General features: G+C 38.3%; 1 protein-coding gene across 1 annotated transcript in view; it reads left to right on the forward strand.

Moving 5' to 3' along the window:
• Window positions 1–15,820, forward strand: part of map1b (microtubule associated protein 1B) — a 24,857-nt gene extending 9,037 nt beyond the window's left edge. Inside the window, exons 3-7 of the mRNA XM_015402134.1 lie at window positions 1,568–1,650; window positions 2,390–2,530; window positions 5,578–10,711; window positions 10,820–11,049; window positions 14,404–15,820. Of these exons, the coding sequence (XP_015257620.1) occupies window positions 1,568–1,650; window positions 2,390–2,530; window positions 5,578–10,711; window positions 10,820–11,049; window positions 14,404–14,559 (5,744 nt within the window). The 3' untranslated portion in view covers window positions 14,560–15,820. The remainder of the gene's footprint in view (window positions 1–1,567; window positions 1,651–2,389; window positions 2,531–5,577; window positions 10,712–10,819; window positions 11,050–14,403) is intronic.
• The last annotated feature ends 222 nt before the right edge of the window (window positions 15,821–16,042 follow it).

A 16,042-nucleotide genomic window follows, 5' to 3' on the forward strand; every position in this document is an offset into this window, starting at 1 on the left:
TATATATATATATATATATATATATACTGTATATATATAACAAAGTGGGATATCATAGAAATTTAGTCCTGAAGCAGTTTTAGAAATAAACTTGTATTAAGGAATGTGTTTTCCGTCCTCCTCCTTCAGAGATCTCATCCATCTTGTTGATAAAGAGCTTTACGCTCCAGAGGCTCTTAACATTTACACAAGCATATTGCTGCTGTCAGATCATCCACGGTTGATGAATCAGATGATAAATTTGTTTGAGTGCCGCTCCTCATAAGAATAAGGCAATTCAGCGTGACCTTCCTATTTTTCATTACGATACAACTAAGTTGTTAAAAGTGCTCCAAAAAAATCGACGCTGGCAGAATACAAGCAGTTAAACATTTTATTTTTTCTTTCTTTATGGCTTCATGTACTTGCAGTAACTTGTCCTATTTTGGACAAGTTAGACAGATAGGCAGCTCTGGAAATGCCCAAAATGAATGCTGCATTGAAAAATGTCCAGCCTAGCATGGAATTGAAAATATAATCATGAAAAAAAAAAAGAATAGCATTGTTTAAAAAAAAAAATTCGATATGTTCTTAAAGGTATATAGATGTTAATAAGTAGAGAACAACATGAGAGCTAACCTGCCTGACCTGTAAAGTCAATCAATTAAAATAAGCTAGTCAGGGAACATGAATTAGGCTGGCGGATTTCAGCTAGCAACACAGTGTGCACTAATCTGATGAAATTAAAGAACATATTAGAAACAAGGTTATTGACATCTATCCACCTCGCACAGCAATTTCTGATGGACTCAACAGGATCATAGTGAACCAGTGTCTATTCATTAAGAAAAGAGGGAGCAGTAATAGTGAACCTTCCCAGAAATAGAAGGCCTGCCAAAAGTACCCCAAGAGCACATCAGTGATCCATCCAGGAGGCCAAACAAGAAACCAGAGCAACATCTAGAGCATCGTAGGACTCATTTGTTCCCGTTTGGGATCACGTTTTTGATTGGGCAATGTGAAAGAAAAAGTTGTCAAAAAGGCCAAAGCTGAAACAGCTGCTTTCCAAAGATAAACAAGCGTCTGTGGATAAAACCATGCATTCTGCTCTTCAGCAAAAAAATCATAACTGACTAACCGTCATTTTGAACTTTTAACTTTTTGTCAATAGTCCACCTCAGAACAATTAAAAATGACCTTTATTAATTAAAACCTTCAGAAATTGACTTTAAACAGGGAGGTTATTTCAGCAATCCCGCAATATTGCAGACAAACTTCATCAAAAGTGAAAGATGGATATTGCAAACACTTGACAGGAATTGCTGCCTTCAAGGGTGGCAAACCTAGCCACTAGATTTAAGGAAAAATAAGTGTTTCACATAGGGTCAGGTTGGATTGAAAATTTAATGAATTAATCATTTATTTAGGATATTTTTTTTGAAAAATAAATGATTCATGACCTGAAATATTCCAGTGGGACAGAAAAATAAAAACAGAATACATTTGTTATGGAACAAATACTTTTCTACATCCCTGCAGATGAAGTAAAAAAAATTTAAACTAAGTTTTGTCATTTGCTTCTATTCAGGGCAACGAATTCTTCACCATAAAAGTAACATCTTGGAGACGGTTGTGCTCATTAACCCTTCGGATGAAGCCGTCAGCACTGAGGTAAAATGAGCCACATCTGCTGTTGGCAATGTCTTATTTCCTTGCAGCCTTCTCTGTTGTCATTTTCTTCAACAAGAATCAATAGCTTGACTTCCTGTTGTTTTATCCATTAAGACCTTTGCAGACGATTTGCAGCCTGACAAGGACGATTGCTTCACTTAATGGTGGCTGGTATAGCCAAGATAGGAGGAATTAAATCTAGAGACCTGGAAAAATGTAATTACCATTTGAATAGCAAGTACAGCTTGTGGTTTTGGTTCTTAGCAGTTTATTCTGGATTAGAGGTCAAACAAGAGTTTGCTTTGTGTCATTGCTCTAACTGGCGCCTCCAGAGCCTCATCTATGTCTGCTGCCTAAGGTTCATTAACGATATGTCACAGCACTGCAAGATTGACTGGGCTAGTCGCCCAGAATGGCTGATGCTGCTGAGGTGGAATAAAAAAAAACAGCAGGGAGGGGAAAGGGGGAAGCAGATACAGAGGATAGATGAGTGGGCAGTGAGATAGCATGTCAGCTAATTAGCTAATGGTTTTGAGAGGGACATAACTGGTGGTACACAAGATAAACCACACTGCTAAGCTGATCGCTGCAACAATAAAGCTTGGTATCACTTTACCCCTATCTGTTATGCTTTGATGTTCCACTTCCTGTCTTTCTCCAACAGTAACATCTTCTTTTTCATTTTATTTCAACATATATCAGCATAACTGGTGATATTCTTTCTCTCTTTAATATGCAGGTTCGTTTAATGGTCTCCGACACAGCCAGAAACAAGCTTCTGGTCCTCTCTGGGCAGTGCTCAGAAAAAACAGGGGAGCTGATTCTTCAGTCGGGATCTTTCTCCTTTTGCAATTTTATGGAGATATTCACTGATCAGGAGGTGAGGAAGAATGCAACAAAATGTGTCAATATGATTTAGTGAATGAACTGTTTTAAAGGCTTTATTATTTGCGAAACTATGTGTAGAGAACCCTTTAATCATCGCAAAAAGGTCTGATAATCCAGACCTGATAAAGACCTTATTCTGACTGCATCACACAACACACCCAAAGGTGCACTTTCTTGTCACCCATATTAAAGGATTGGAAGCCTCTTATAACCAATTTATAATTTAATGTTTTATATAAAAATGTTTTGTAACAAATGTAACACCACAAACATGTAAACAAACCTGATCTTTAAATTGCAAAACAAATATGAAAGCCAGCCTCTGCGTGATAACAAATTATTATAATTAAGACATTGGTGATGCATTTAATAACAGAAGACATTATTATTAACTTATTACTTATTATTAATCATCATGATGAGGATCAATGCCTCCAAATCTGAGACCATGGTCTAGAGCCGGAAAAGAAAAGAGGGCCTTCTGGGGAGGATGTACTGCCCCTAGTGGAAGAGTTTAAGTATCTTAGGGTCTTGTTCACAAATGAGGGGAAGATGGAGCGGGAGATAGACCGTCAAATTTTTGCACTGTTTACTGTGAAGAGGGCACTGTGCAGGCTGGTTTATACTCAGAAACCAGGTCGTCGCAGTGATTGCAGATATGCAATAGGTGAGGAGCTCAGTCATCCTGGGAGGACTCTGAGTAGAGCTGCTGCTCCTCCATGTTGAGAGGAGCCAGTTGAGGTGGTTAGGATGCCTCCTGGACGCCTCCTTAGTGAGGTGTTCCAAGCATATCCCACTGGGAGGGGACCCTTAGGGAGACCCAGGACACGCTGGAGGGACTATGTTTCTCAGCTGGTCTGGGAACTCCTTGGGATTCTCCCGGAGGAGCTGGCCCAAGTGGCTGGGAGAGGGACGTCTGGGCCTCCCTACTGAAGCTGCAACCCCCGCGACCCGACCGTGGATACGTGGAAGAAGATGGATGGATGGATTATTATTAACTGCCTATCAAATATAATGAGACTAAAACTGAGGAAACTGTATTAACCTAATATATCCAGGCACAGTATTAACCATCCTTATGGAAATCTAAACAGTTCTTCAAACATTATCAGATTAAAAGAAAATAGTCAGATGTTATGTTTATGTTGCAAACCCCAGAGAAGCTATTGACTCTAACCTGGCTTAAAATACTTCTAAACCTTTCAACCACCACATTTAAAACCTTCTAGCATTTTTTTAAAACCACTGTATTCATCGTGTTTATTTTGAAATTGCTACCCAGACATAGTGGAGCAGTAAATGGAGCATAACTTCTCTAATGTATGCAAAAGATAAATTCATTAAAAGAATGATATTTCAGTTAAATCCATTGATGTTGATTAATTATTACCGTAAACAATAACAATTATATTGAGTGTTACATAGTTTTAAACCATGTGGAATTTGCTGTGAGTGTAATAATTGTGCTGTTTCCACAGCAGACCCTAATGTGTGACACATTGGGTTGAATAATCAAAAGAGTGAACAAGACAGCTAAAGATTATATTTTTAACCCATCAGGTGTGTTTTATTGTACTAACAACGGCATTAACCCTTTATAGTCCAAGTTCCTATTTTTGGTAACTAGAATATCACCACTTTGCAAACATTGCAAATTCCTGAGGTTAAATGTAGTTTGTGTGGTCCACCTTCCTCCTAGAGCTGACTATAACTGCTTCATAGAATATAACCAGAGATGGCAAAAGTACTCACTTTCCGTACTTGAGTAAAAGTACAGATACTTGTGTTAAAAAATACTCTGGTAAAAGTGGAAGTACTGATTAAACTTCTTTACTCAAGTAAAAGTAACAAAGTACAGGCTTGTAAATTTACTTAAAGTATAAAAGTAAAAGTAGAAACCACTTTTTTCATGCCGTTGCCTACATTTTAAATAGATGTCTGCCAATAGGACTAGATCTCCGTTGTGTTCATTTTCAATCATCTCGTCGTCCATGCTACTATGCTAACGCCACCGCCACCAAGCTGCAATGATTTGCCGCCAATGAATACCGCCGAATCTGTCGATTCATCTTGTAGCGGTGCGTCAAATGCAACGTAGATTCCCATCCAATTAGATGGAATTTGGTATTGATGACGTGAAAAATAATAACGGTAACTCCATTGAAATGATTCAAAACTAAAGTAACGAGCCAATTTTTAAAAATGTAAGGAGTAGAAAGTACAGATATTTGTGTAAAAATGTAAGGAGTAGAAGTAAAAAGTCGCCATGAAAATAAGTAGTAAAGTAAAGTAAAAATATCAGAAAAATCTACTTGAGTACAGTAACGAAGTATTTGTACTTCGTTACTTCCCATCTCTGAATATAACCAGTAATCTAATGTAGCCTAGTGTGGGTGTGATGAGCTACCTATTGCAAGATCGCTATAAGTATTTCATTTAGTTAAAAAGTTAATAAGTTAAGTAAAAAAAAAAAAGCAAGTGTTAAAAACTATGTAAAAAGTAAAAAAAAATCATTTACAAGTTAATAAACTGAGTTAAAAAGTAAAACAAGTTAAGTTCATGTATCAACATTAATGTTCAAAGGTTTATGTGGTAACAAAAATTGTTTGTTCACAAATATCTTATAGAAGCATCCTGGGTTGTTTTTTTTTGGTTTTTTTTTACCATGTTATAGAGCAAGTGGCTGTTTATGGTGATTACAATGACCTTGATTTTTTCCAGGTGCCAAATTTATTTTTTATTTTTTTAATGTTACAAAAGTAATAAGGTCTTCTATGCATTCAATTCACATGGTTTTGAAATTTGAATATATTTTACTGAGTGCTCTTTAAAGGATTAAAATTATGATAAATCTAGAGATTGGAGTCAGGGGATCAGACATATTTTTGGTCTAAATAAACTTGTAAATGGAAAAAAGTAAGCAGTGTTTCATATTATATTAAAAATAATAACATTTTATAATCAATGAGACAAAATTTGTTTTGAAAGTGGAATTAAGTCTTACACAATACAATTCTCTTTATTTTTTGTCATATACAGATTGGTGAATTACTCAGCACTATTCCTCCAACAAACAAAGCCAACCTTACACTCTCCTGTCCTGAACAAGGAGATTGGAAAAACTCCAACTTGGACAAACACAATCTACAGGACTTTATTAACATGAAACTAAACTCTACTCTCATCCTTCCTGAAATGGAGGGTCTCTCAGAATTCACAGAGTATTTATCAGAATCAGTCGAGATCCCATCTCCTTTTGACATGTTGGAGCCTCCAACCTCTGGTGGATTCCTCAAACTTTCTAAGCCATGCTGTTATATTTTCCCTGGTGGTCGAGGTGACTCTGCTCTCTTTGCTGTAAATGGCTTTAACATGCTCATAAACGGTGGCTCTGACAGGAAGTCATGCTTTTGGAAGTTGGTTAGACATCTAGATCGGGTTGACTCTATCCTCTTGACTCACATTGGGGAAGACAATTTACCAGGCATCAACAGCATGCTGCAGAGGAAGATTGCAGAGCTTGAGGAGGAGCAATCACAGGGTTCAACAGCTAACAGCGACTGGGTGAAGAACATGATTTCTCCAGACATTGGTGTTGTGTTTGTAAATTTCCCTGATAACCTGGAAAACCCTGAACCTGATTACAAAGTGCGCAGGAATGTTGAGGAGGCAGCGTTAACCCAGATGTTCCTAAACAAGCTAAATTTAAGGATTGAGACTTTACAAAAGCCTGTAGGAAACACTATAGAACCAATTACACTTTTTCAGAAAATGGGTGTTGGAAGGCTTGAAATGTATGTGCTCAATCCTTCGAAAAACAGCAAGGAGATGCAGCACTTTATGAAGCAGTGGACAGGAAGTGAGAATGACACTACCTCCATTCTGCTTCCAAATGGAAAAGAGTCTGAATTCCCTCTTTCGTACTTGACTTCCATCTCTTCACTTATTGTGTGGCACCCCGCAAATCCCTCAGATAAGATTGTGCGGGTTCTCTTTCCTGGAAATGCCACCCAGGACCACATATTTGAAGGCTTAGAGAAACTAAAGCATTTAGAGTTCTTGAAACAGGCAGTTGTCACTCAAAAAACGTTGCCTTCTAGTACTCCATCAACACCAACACTTAAGCAAGCAAAGATGAAACACAGAACAGACAGTAAGGAGAGCCTAAAATCTACCCCTAAGCCATCACCAAGCAAAGTAGTCAGAAAGATTTCAAAGGAAGAAACACCAGAAAAGGCAAAGGCAGAATCAGAATCAACTCCTGAGAAAATTCAAAAGGCAGAGAAAAAAGAGAAAGTCCCCCAAAAAAAGGAAAAAGGAAAGGCACAGGCACAGGAGAAAGAACAGAAAGCAAACGCAGATCAGACTGACCTAAAGGAAACGGTAGAAAAAAAGTCTGATACAAAATCCAAAGCCGAAAAGATGAAAAAGGAGGCCAAAGCATCAACAGAAAAGAAAAAAGAATTTAAAAAAGAAGTTGCAAGGAAAGAAGAAATTAAAAAGGAAGAAAAGGTAAAGAAGGATGAGGCAAAGAAAGTTTTGAAAAAGGATATTAGAAGAGATTCTCCAATGAAGGAGAAAAAGGAGGAAAAAGAGCAAAAGAAAGATTCAAAACGACTCTCTAAAGATGTTAAAAAGACGTCAAATGCTGCTGAGGAAAGGACTCTCAAACCAAAGCCACTGAAAAAGGATGACTCTTCAAAGAAAGATCTGGGAGCTCCATCCAAGTTAAAGGATAAAGCAAAGTCAAAAGTGACAAAAAAAGAAACAAAGTCAGAAAGCAAACCAGCAGTAGCTGCTGTCCCCGTTGTAGAAGATCCAGAGGCAGAAAGATCTCTGATGTCCTCGCCAGAAGACCTCACAAAAGACTTTGAGGAGCTCAGAGCTGAAGAGTTGGTAGAGGATGATGCTACTGTAAAGGAAAATGAGAACAAAGTTTCTCCTGTGGCTCTGCATGAACAAATGATGCAAACCAAAGAGTCACCGGAAGGATTAGAGTCTGTAGATGAGGGCATCGCAACTACAGAGGTAGAAGGAGATAGTGGAGGCACTCCAGAAGAACAAGCCCTGAAAGGCAAACTTATTGGCAGCACAGGTGAGAGGTTTGAGGATGAGGGTACTGTCACAGAAGAGACTTCTGAGGGAGGGGACTATGAAGAGAAGGGAGAGACAGAGGAGGTATACGAACCACAGGAAGAAGAATCAGATCAGAGTAACCTTACTGTCTTTCCACATCAAGATCAAGCCGAACATGATAAACTGGAACAAAAAGCTCAAAATGAGGATAATGATGATACCACAAATAAAAATGTAATAGAGGAGCATATAATACCTGAAACAATAGAGAAGCAAAAATCCAGTGAATCAACTTCACCCAAAGTGTCCTCCCCAATTTCTCCTGCTGCATCGAACCAGGATGAAATGCCTCCTATTGGCTTTGAGAGCTTCACAGCTTCAGATGAGGAAAACCGAGACGAACCACCAGAGGAGTATACTGTCACATCTGGTTATACACAGTCTACTATTGAAATATCGAGTTTACCTACTCCCATGGATGAGATGTTGACTCCAAGAGACATTCTTAGTGATGAGACCAACAATGACGAGGCAGGATTTATATCACAGGATGCCGACAGGTTTGCAAAATCAACATCAGGGGAGTTTAATAAAAACAACATTTCTCCACTGCAAGATATGCCAGAGATGCATCTTTCTCAGAGTGATATCACAGAAGGGCTAGCCTACAACCACTCTGCTTCAACAGTATCTCCCCCTTCACCTCTGAAAGAGGATCATTTCTATGAGGAGGTTCCCTCCATTGGACAGGCTGGAGGATTTGCACCCGCTCAAGAGTTAGGAAAATGCCATGACTCAGCTAAAGTTAGCTCAGACCCCACAACATCTCCTCTAGTTTGTTCTCCCTCAACAGAGTTGTTAAATAAAGTTGAATACTCGTCAAAGATGTCTCCTCCAATAGAACTATCATCCACCCTAGCAAGTTACACCCAAGGAGCTGCTGATTCTTACAAGAGCCCTGATGATAAACCTTTGGAAGGGGCTAGTTCTCCTCAGTCATCTGGTCACACACCTTATTACCAGTCACCAGTTGATGAGAAGGTAGAAGCTCTACCCACCATGTCAGAGGGTCCAGTAATTGTAGAGGTTACAAGTGATAAAGAAGACTCCTACAATAGAGTTACACCGGAGCCTAATGCCCCACTAGTAGAACAGCCTTCATTGGTCCAGAGGGGAGATTTCTGTCCAAAAAGCCCATCAATACCTGAACCTGAATCTCCACATGAGTCATCACCAATCGATTCAGATAATAAGAAAATTCAAGGAGACAGCAATTCAGTCCTGTCCTCAGAACCGCTGACCAAACATGAAGCCGATGTCAATCCTCTCACAACTTTTAAAGAGGAGAGTAAAATGTCTATTTCAGAGGGCACCACATCAGACAAGTCTGAAACCCCTCTAGAAGAAGTAGTTGCAGAAGATACATTTTCACACTTGGCCTCCGCCTCCACAGCTTCGCTGGCCACCAGTTCATTGCCAGAGCCAACTACTGGTTCTCCTTCTCTGCATGCCGAGGTGGGATCACCTCACTCAACAGAGGTTGATGATTCTTTTTCTGTTTCAGTTGTTCAGACTCCAACCACCTTTCACGAGGCAGAGGGATCACCAACTAAAGAGGATAGTCCAAGGCCTATGTCTATATCCCCAGAAATCTCACCCAAGACCAAACTCAAGGAGCAGACACAGGACACAAGATCTCCAGAGCATTCCACTATGTCTATAGAATTTGGCCAGGAGTCACCTGATCACTCCTTAGCCCTGGATTTCAACAAGCAATCTCCAGAGCACCAGTCACTGGGCAGCAGTTCTCATGCTACAGAAAATGGACCAACTGAGGTAGACTACAGCCCCTCAGATGGAACAGAGATTAAAGTATCTACAGACTCAAAATGTGCTCAAAACTCATTACTTTTAGAAGAAGGTGATTCAGCTCGTGCCACTTCTGCAACCCCTTCAGATGCATCTCAGTCCTCTGTTACAACTCCATGTCAAATGACCGAGAACCCACAAGCTGTTGTGGAACAAACAGATAAGTCTCCAACCAGCCCTAGGGCCTCATCTGTCACCCTGTCTCCTCATTCCAGCGAACCCTCTCCAGTGTTAGGTGCTTCTTCAGCTAAATATGTCACCAGTCCTCTTGCTGAAGCCAAATCAGATTCTGAGCAGAAATGTAACAAGTCACCATCACCTCCAAATGCACCTTCCCCATCAATATCTTTTGATATTTCAAAAGGGGATAGTTTATCACTGAAAACAGAAACTAATCCATTCAAATGTGAGGATGATTCCACAATTGAAAAGAAATCTTCAACAAGCCAAGAAGATCCTTCATTATCAGAATTACCTCTCTCATCTGATCCGTACAACTTCAATTCTCCTTGTGGCTCTGGTGAGCCAGACTCATTAAAAAATACCTTCCACCCTCCATCTAAGACAGATGTTGACCTTTGCCTTGTAAAATCTTGTGAGTATCGTCACCCCAAGACTGAATTGTCTCCATCATTCATCAATCCAAACCCACTGGAATACTTTATTAATGAAGAAAGTGCCTTGGGAGAGGAAAAGCCTCTGGTCAAGTCAGGGGGTGGACCTCCACCTCCAGGAGGTAAGCTCTCTGCCAAGCAATGTGAGGATACCCCACCCACTTCCATCAGTGAATCTGCCCCCTCGCAGACAGACTCAGATGTGCCACCAGGGACAGAAGAGTGTCCCTCCATCACAGCAGATGCGAACATTGACTCTGAAGATGACTCGGAAACTTTGCCAAGTGACAGAACTCTGACGTACAGGCTTGCCGATCCTCCTCCTCTGGCACTCAGGGACTCTGCTCCTACTTCAGGTAACCATGATGTTTGTATGGTGGACCCAGAGGCACTAAAGGCTGAAGAAAACCTCCATAATGCTAATACAGATGGAGTAGATAAACCCAAAAAGAAAAAGCTCTCAAAAAAGACATCATCACCAGCAAGGAAGAGTGGTCTGTCAAAGGTTAAGGACTCAAAGACTGCTTCTCCAAAGAAGGGCGTTGGAGAAGGAAAAGATGTTAAAAATGCAACCAATACATCTGCATCCAAAGGTGTAAAAAGCTCTACATTGGGTGGGTGTTATTGTGAATGATTATTCACTTTTAAGTCAATGCATTGCATAACATACACTATCTAAAACAGTTGAAATGAGATTGTTCTAAAAATATTTCCTTCTACAGGTACCGGAAGTGGGAAAGTACCCTCTCTGTCCAGCTGTCCTCCTATGTATATGGATTTGGTTTACATCCCCAATCACTGCAGTGCCAAAAATGTGGATACGGAGTTCTTTAAGCGTGTTCGGTCCTCTTACTATGTGGTCAGTGGCAACAATCAGACTGCTCAGGAACCCAGTAGGGTTGTCCTTGATGCTTTGCTTGAAGGCAAAGCCCAGTGGGGAAACAGCATGCAGGTACGTTTTCTTTGGAGTTTTTTTTCTTCTACCCTTTTATAGTGTACTTATGTGTATCAACACTGTAAATTGACCTCAGTTGATCATCATGCTATACCAGAGATCTTTTAAATATCTTCAATGCCATTAATTAACAAGATTATTTTTAAATAGTGGTTTATGAGAAGTACTAAGGACTATTCAGTATCATAAGATTTTTAGGTAACAATCTACATGAGAAAAAAAAAAACAGAAAAGAAAACTGTAAAACAAAAAACATGGACTGTAGCTGTGGAGCATAGTGTGTTCAATAAACAGGGAGGATGTGACAACTGCTACAGGTCTCCTGGCTGGAGTGAGAGTTTATCAAGCTGCCATATGCCTCAGGCTATGTAGCTTTGGTCTTGATGCTGTCAACTTAAGGCAGTAAAAATGCAGCGCAATAACAGGCAACCTGTCTTTCCCTGTAGCTTATCAAACCAACTTACGGTGGCTAGTGTTATTTTCTGGTAGGGAACAGACAAAATATATGCTACATGTATAGTTTTTAGCTTTTTTTTTACACTTTGATTCCCTCTCATGACAAAGCATTAAGGATGTTCTGTGATTCAGAGCTTTATAGCATATTTTCTCTGTGTGTTTAATTAATTTTCTTTCTGTATGAGTAAAACCAACACAGAATAAACCTGATATGTAATTTGTTTAGTTCTATATTTTCCAGCAAAACATATTCATAAGTGCAGAAACAGTTCCACCGCATATTTTATTGTACACTTGTCCTACCCATACATTTATATATATATTTCCTCCATTTGCCATTTTACTCCTCATTATTTCTTTCTTCTTTTTTTTTTGCTTATCATATTGAGGGACTGATTTGTGTTTGGTTTAAGGAATACTCGTTCATAAAATCTAGCATCATATTGGGTCATCAAAGAATTAAAGCAGCAGGTAGGCTATAATGTTTTTGTGTTGGTAATATCTAGTGTCCACAAATACTAAAAAAAAAAATCATATTTTGGTTACAACTTAGCACAAATATTTATCCATGATATTTTTAAAAATTATTTCAGCCTTTTTCTTTTCTAATATCGACCACTGACCAGAGTCGCCTTGAATTGTTGCCGTTTCATATTTTACACTCATTCTTTTGCTCATGTAGAATAGGGTTACTCAAGGTTGAGAATGCTCAGAGACATTTTAATAGATTTTTGAGGGAATACCAAAACTTGCCAAATGTATTATTTTTTTCTTTTTAAATAGACTATGTTTGACAACTGGTTAGGAAATCAATGTGATATTTTAGTTTTAACATATTTGTATTTCTACCTTTTTACTTGATAATGCTCTTAATGTGTTTGTCTGGATTGGGTGGAGGTTGGTTGAGGACCCCAATGTAGAGATGAGAGAGGCAGAGATGAGTTCTTGCAGGTTTAATGAAATAAAAAAAAGCAACAGAAACAAAATCCAAGAACAAAATACAGGAAACCGAAACCCAGGGGGAAACACACATGAGAAGCCAAGTAACGATGAGAAACCAGCAACTGGAGGAACTGCAGAGGAGGAGTATATATGGGGGACAGAATAACTAATGGGCTAATCAGCTGATATGGAGCAGGTGTGGATAGAAGTAACTCAAAGTAAGGGTCGGGCAAGAAGACAAAAGGGCTACAGAGAGTAACTCAAAAAATGAAACACAGTTTAAATATAACACAAAATATAAAAGAAACCAAAGATCAACAAAACAGAATGACATAGATACTGTAACTGAAAACTCTAAAAGAAACTCCAATAGAAGTCCAAGAGAGGAGAACCATAACTGTTCTGTAGTTATTTTGTTCATTGCTGTAAAGCAGTTTGCTCAATGCAAAGTGATTTGGGAAAATGCAATATAGAGTTTGATTTGAAAGTTTTGTTAGTATTCAGTAAACAGACTTACATGTGAACTTTGATAGTCACATGTGATAACATTACTTTTTCCAGCTCTAAAGTACATGCTGGTGTGGTTAAGGTAAAGTTCTATTTTTTTTCACCATTAAATTGTTTCCATAACGCTAATATGGTGAAGAGTAACTAAGCCTCAAATCAACATTCGTTCAGGGATAAACTGTTTAAATTTGGCCTTTAGGGTGCTACTTTGATGTTACTGTTTATGGGCTGATATTTTCATGTAAACTTGTTTAATTCTGCAAAATGTGGCCTAAAGTCATCTTAGTGCTGAGTTATGTTGTTTGAAATATGGTTACTGTGGTTGATTTATTTTTTTAGATGTCTATATAGTTTTGCATATTTCCATGTCACAGTTTGAGAATAATGGTTAAAATAAACTGGTTTACTTATAAACTTGGAGCTGAGAAGTTGCAGTCTCTTAGCCGGTAGTGTTCTACTTTCTCCCTTGGGGAATATCATTGTCTATTTTGTTTATAAATGACCAGCCAGGTACAACCATAAAATAAAATTAAAAACACTGTTTTAAGGGGGGATTTTGATTTCCAAGAAGCAAACTGAACAAACTATAATGCCATCTTACTCAGACATGCACTGCCTTAAAACTGAACACTGTCCACTTTGATTATCCCCTCCTGCTTCTTCTCCATCTTCTCCCAGTCCTGCTTTAGCTATTCAAGACTATCCCAAATCAGGTCATTCAATCGCGTTGAAGTATTTTGGTTTCAGCTAGGAAATATTTAGTATAAGCAAAATGCACAAAGTCCACTACCAAACCAAAATATAGCTTTTGCTATCACATTTGTTTTTTTTTCAGAATCCACAATTAGATTCTTTAAAGAACAATTGCAAGATCGTTAGAAGCGTAGCCTGTTGTTTCTCATGGTTCCCGCAGCTTAAGACTTTTTATTTATTACTGTGATTAACCCAAACCAATGTTTGGTAGGCAGTTGCTAGGCATTTGTTCGTACAATTAGATTGAAAAGCTAATCTTTTTACCTACTGATCTGATGTTTATCTAAAATGAGAGTGCTTTACGTTATCAATCTCTTAAAATCTATATCTGGCATCCAAACGAGTTTTGCTGCTCACATTTTCTTTTAATGTTTCTTCTGATGAAAAATGTTTGCAACATCTTTTAGAATTACGCATGCTATTTATTCTCAGTCTGTATATGTACAAAGTGGTATAGTTGAAAATATACAAAGAACTTTACAAAGTCGTCAAGTTTAAAATCTAAGAACAATGAGTTAAACACCTCTGAGGTTTCTGCCATGTTTATTGCATTTCACTCAATGACCATTTCAAACTACTCTACACAATCCCACTGCAAAATCCTTCATTATTCCTTTAAAGTTGTGTCAAATCAGTGTTTTGAGCAGATTCAGAAATCCACACACATTAAGCAGCTTTCTTTTCTTTTCTTAGGTCACTTTAATTCCAACCCATGACACCGACGTGATGAGGGAATGGTACCAGGAGACCCACGACAAGCAACAGGAGCTGAACATCATGGTTTTGGCCAGCAGCAGCACAGTGGTCATGCAGGACGAATCCTTCCCAGCTTGCAAGATTGAGCTGTAGCCTTGTTCTAATTAAACACCAGGAGGGAAAGTTTTCTGGAGAAGTAAATGTAGCACCAAGAGTAAACTGACACAAAAATACTGAATGAAATTAAGATAGGAGATGAGAGTTAACCAATGTTACCAAAAGATAGTGATTATGGCCTTCATGTCTCTGCTTGACCCTGAAAAAAGGGTCAAAGAGAGATCGGAGGGTAAGAAACCAAATAAACCAGCTGCACACCCCTGAATGTTCAACCATGTCAGTTTCAGTTACTATAGTGATGCTGCTTTTTTTCCCACTAAGTTTCCTGGTCAGCCTTTATTGTTATTTTCATTACTGTTGAGATGAAGCGCCTTTGTGCTGCGTTATGGAATAACAGCTGTTATTTACATCAAATAGGTTAAAAAACATACTTTCTGCAACTGCCTTAGAGTGTTAAAGGAATGTTGAAGGCTTGGGTTAATAAATACCACATATTTACTAAACAAAAACAGTTCTGGTGAGAAATTATGATAATAAACTGGGATGCTACAACCATTCATATTATGACTGCTGCTACTAAAATAATTTTTTCTTCAAATTTTAAGTTAGTTAAGATGTATAATTTATTGAACAATTTTTTGTTTATTTCATAATGAAGTCTAGTGTTAAGATCTGAGTTATTTAATTTTTTCCATCCTTCAGCAGGTTTCAAAAACCTCTCTAGTTTATATAAGATAATGTAATGGACATATGTCTGTATGACATTTTGGAGGACTGCCTTTCATTTTGGAAACTCTGTTTTATTTACAGAATTAATTTTATTAAAAAGGGAACCTGATCTTATTTCTAGAACTGTTTTTATGTAATCAGTAAGCTACGGCCTTTTCCCATTGTAAAGCTGGTGAAGCAGGATATTTTCATAATCCTAAAATGTCTTGTTTTCTAAATTGTAATATAATTATAAATAGCTTTGCTGCCAATGGAGTGGTTGGGAGACATGCATGAGTTATGATGTACTGAAGCTTTTTCTTACCTTTTTTTTGTTTTGTTTTTTTTTTTGCTCAGGCTTGCTTTTAACAATCACAATGAATTACTGCAAGAAAACAAAAGCCTGATTTTTTATTTTTTTTTATAAGCACTCAATCAGTGATTTGTGCACGTTTTGCAATGACATATGTACTCTACACAAACTCCAGCGAACGCCAGTGGCATTTTAGTCACAGAAAACATGATTAAGGGCACAACATGTTTTACATTTAAAGGCTCATCGTAAAAAAATAAATGGGTAAGAATGACAAGAAATCCCGGTCCCAAGAGAGGCAACACACAGAGATGAGAGGGAATGGCTTGTGTGTTGTTGTTTTTTGACGAAAGTATGTAAAACCAACATTAGACACTTTGAAGAACAAACGTGACTCTCATCAAGCTAACAATACTTTGGCCGCAAATCAGCATTGATAGGCCAGCATATGTAGGAGTTTTTAAGAAACCACATACAGTCCTGATTACAAGCTTAGTA

The sequence above is a fragment of the Cyprinodon variegatus genome, unplaced genomic scaffold, assembly GCF_000732505.1.
Source record: "Cyprinodon variegatus isolate N-32 unplaced genomic scaffold, C_variegatus-1.0 Scaffold1305, whole genome shotgun sequence".
NCBI classification, from domain to species: domain Eukaryota; kingdom Metazoa; phylum Chordata; class Actinopteri; order Cyprinodontiformes; family Cyprinodontidae; genus Cyprinodon; species Cyprinodon variegatus.